Raw genomic sequence first — 2,499 nt, forward strand, 5'->3', positions numbered from 1 at the left:
AAAATTAGAGAAAAAAATACCCATTGCAACAGAACAGAATTTAAAACTATCCCATATTCCATCAAATAAGATAATTTCTGTGCTTGCCCCAATTGTCAAATAGCTGGTTAACTTCTAGCATGAATGCCTTTGGTTAAGTCAGCCACATTAAGACAAAGATCTGTTGCATCAGGGCACTCATGCTAAAAGCACTTGCACAACTGTAATGAATTTTTCTTCAAATCTGTCTCAAATATGCTTATCAGATTATTAAAAATGTTAGCAAGAACAGTGGAGGACTGCTTTTGGATACAGGCCCAGCCTAATTGCAGGGGTTTGCTTTGAAACATGTTGAGTCAGATTCTGTACTGTGAAAAATAAATTCATTTCACATGCTTATGATGCCTTGGGCACTGGTCTTCATTCTCATGTTATTAATTATCTTGTGAAACTACAGGTAACAGAAAATAAATTACATTGAGGGACATTCACAAAAATATTTTCTGTGTTTTAGACTGCTTTAGACTGCTGCTTGTGTAGCATTGTGTGCTGTCACTGTATAAATGTCTGTCTTTGTGGGTTTCTGTTTTGGAATGTATATACTTATTTTAATGTTATTGCAAAACACCTTGGGATACATTGAGTTCTGGAACAATGAACAATGTCTGTATTCTGTGATCTTGACTGATGTATTTGTACTATGTAAGCATTTGAAAAATAGATCCGTCATTTCTTTTTCTGTAACACCCACACATTTCTGGGTTTGGATTTCAATCTTTTATTCCCAATACAAAGATAAACCAAAACTTTACTTGTGAACAAAAACCTCTTTTTGATCGGATCCCATTCATGGTGATATATATTGAACAGCCACTTACTAAAGAAGAGAAAATAACAAACTTAACATTTTATTTCTTTTTATATTGTATTGCGATAACAATATAAAATTTTTGCAACCCTTGAAAGGAGGCAATCTATTTTATCTTTGTATGCTAGAATACTTTTTTAGAAATTGTGCATGATACATCAGTTAGTATTTTGGTAAATATGGTACTACCAGAATCCATTCTTGGGTGGTGACAAGAACTTCCCAAAGTGGAAGAAATGCTATCCCAAGCTCTGCTTATGATAATTTTCTAGAAATACTAACTTGATCAGTCATTATTTTGATTTAATTTGTAATTGAATTGTGGGTGCGAATGCAAACATCAGACTGAGTGCTGCCATGGGAATTTGCAGTGATGTCACAATGTTTTTTCAAGCAGTGGGCAGATCTGAACATTTTAAAAAAAGATGCATTATGCTTTTCTCATCCCCTTTTATTTTATTTTTCTCTTTCATAATTTTGTATATTAAATTTCTGTTGAAAACGGGTGTCACAGCTATTGAATTAACCATTTCAATTCATTACTTGTTGGAAATGACCTTTTCAATTTACCTGTTAGGAATTATGCAGTGGGAAACGTGCATGACCCACAATAAGAGTTTTTAACTATCCAAAGTATATATGAAAACAGTAGGAAACCCTGAAGTCAAAGAAAAGTTTTTCCAAAAGAAATTCCTGAACCTCTTATGTCCTTATCTTGTGCTATCAGTTCCTGGAAAAAGTTAATTAATCTAAGATTCCTGTGACATTACTGGAAATTCAGAGCTCCTAATACTTAGAGTGTATAACACTTTCTCTAGGTGTTGTGATGCTGAAAACTTTTTCTGTTTTGCAGACAGAGCACATCCCTCCCTATGATGTAGTGCCTTCTATGCGACCAGTAGTTTTAGTGGGGCCTTCTCTGAAGGGATATGAGGTAACTGATTGTTGTAAATAGTTTCATTTTAAATACTGTGCTTCATTTGTATTTGATAATTTATAACATAGGCAAACAGCAGACAGTTTTTACTCCTACTGAATAGCTGTTCATTTTTATTTTACTTCATCTCAGAATTGAGATTAAAAATAAATTGCATACCAATCCCATTGTTTGGATAGAAGATTTATTGTCAGCTTTATTCTATAATATTCTTAGCATTCAGTATTATGAATTTCCTATGCAGTTATTAATTTGTTGGTTTTTTCCTTCTAGGTAACAGATATGATGCAAAAAGCATTATTTGATTTTTTAAAACATAGATTCGAAGGGCGGTAAGTACTTTGCAATGCAAATATACTTCAGGTTCCATTTGGGTATTGCCAGGTTTTTCAGAAATAATAACATTGGATAAAATTAGGAATGACAGCTAATTCCTTGATCAGCGGACCATAAGTGTGGATTGGAAGTTTCCCTGACAGAGCTTGCAGAGTCTATGTTGCAGTGAGAAGTGTTCTGGAGCATATATTTGTTGAGAGTGGAAAAAAAGATGTCTTCTTGAGGACTGTGACATTCATGCTCCAAATTGCTAGATATTTATCTACAGATTAGAAAGTGATTTTAAATATTTTTCAAGTGATATCTCATCAATGCTTCCCAAGTTTTGAGCAAACTGGCAAGAGCCATGGTTCCTCCTCAACTCTACTTCCTCACTTGA

The 2,499-nt window shown here is 33.8% G+C and overlaps 1 protein-coding gene across 6 annotated transcripts in view; it reads left to right on the top strand.

Annotated features, from left to right (window-relative positions):
• Window positions 1–2,499, top strand: part of CACNB2 (calcium voltage-gated channel auxiliary subunit beta 2) — a 110,589-nt gene that overhangs the window by 76,237 nt on the left and 31,853 nt on the right. For all 6 annotated transcript variants that reach the window (XM_031066780.1, XM_031066779.1, XM_005418606.3 and 3 more), the window contains exons 7-8: window positions 1,701–1,781; window positions 2,058–2,116. In XM_031066780.1, the coding sequence (XP_030922640.1) occupies window positions 1,701–1,781; window positions 2,058–2,116 (140 nt within the window). The remainder of the gene's footprint in view (window positions 1–1,700; window positions 1,782–2,057; window positions 2,117–2,499) is intronic.

Source organism: Geospiza fortis, unplaced genomic scaffold (genome assembly GCF_000277835.1).
Source record: "Geospiza fortis unplaced genomic scaffold, GeoFor_1.0 scaffold138, whole genome shotgun sequence".
Classification (NCBI taxonomy): domain Eukaryota; kingdom Metazoa; phylum Chordata; class Aves; order Passeriformes; family Thraupidae; genus Geospiza; species Geospiza fortis.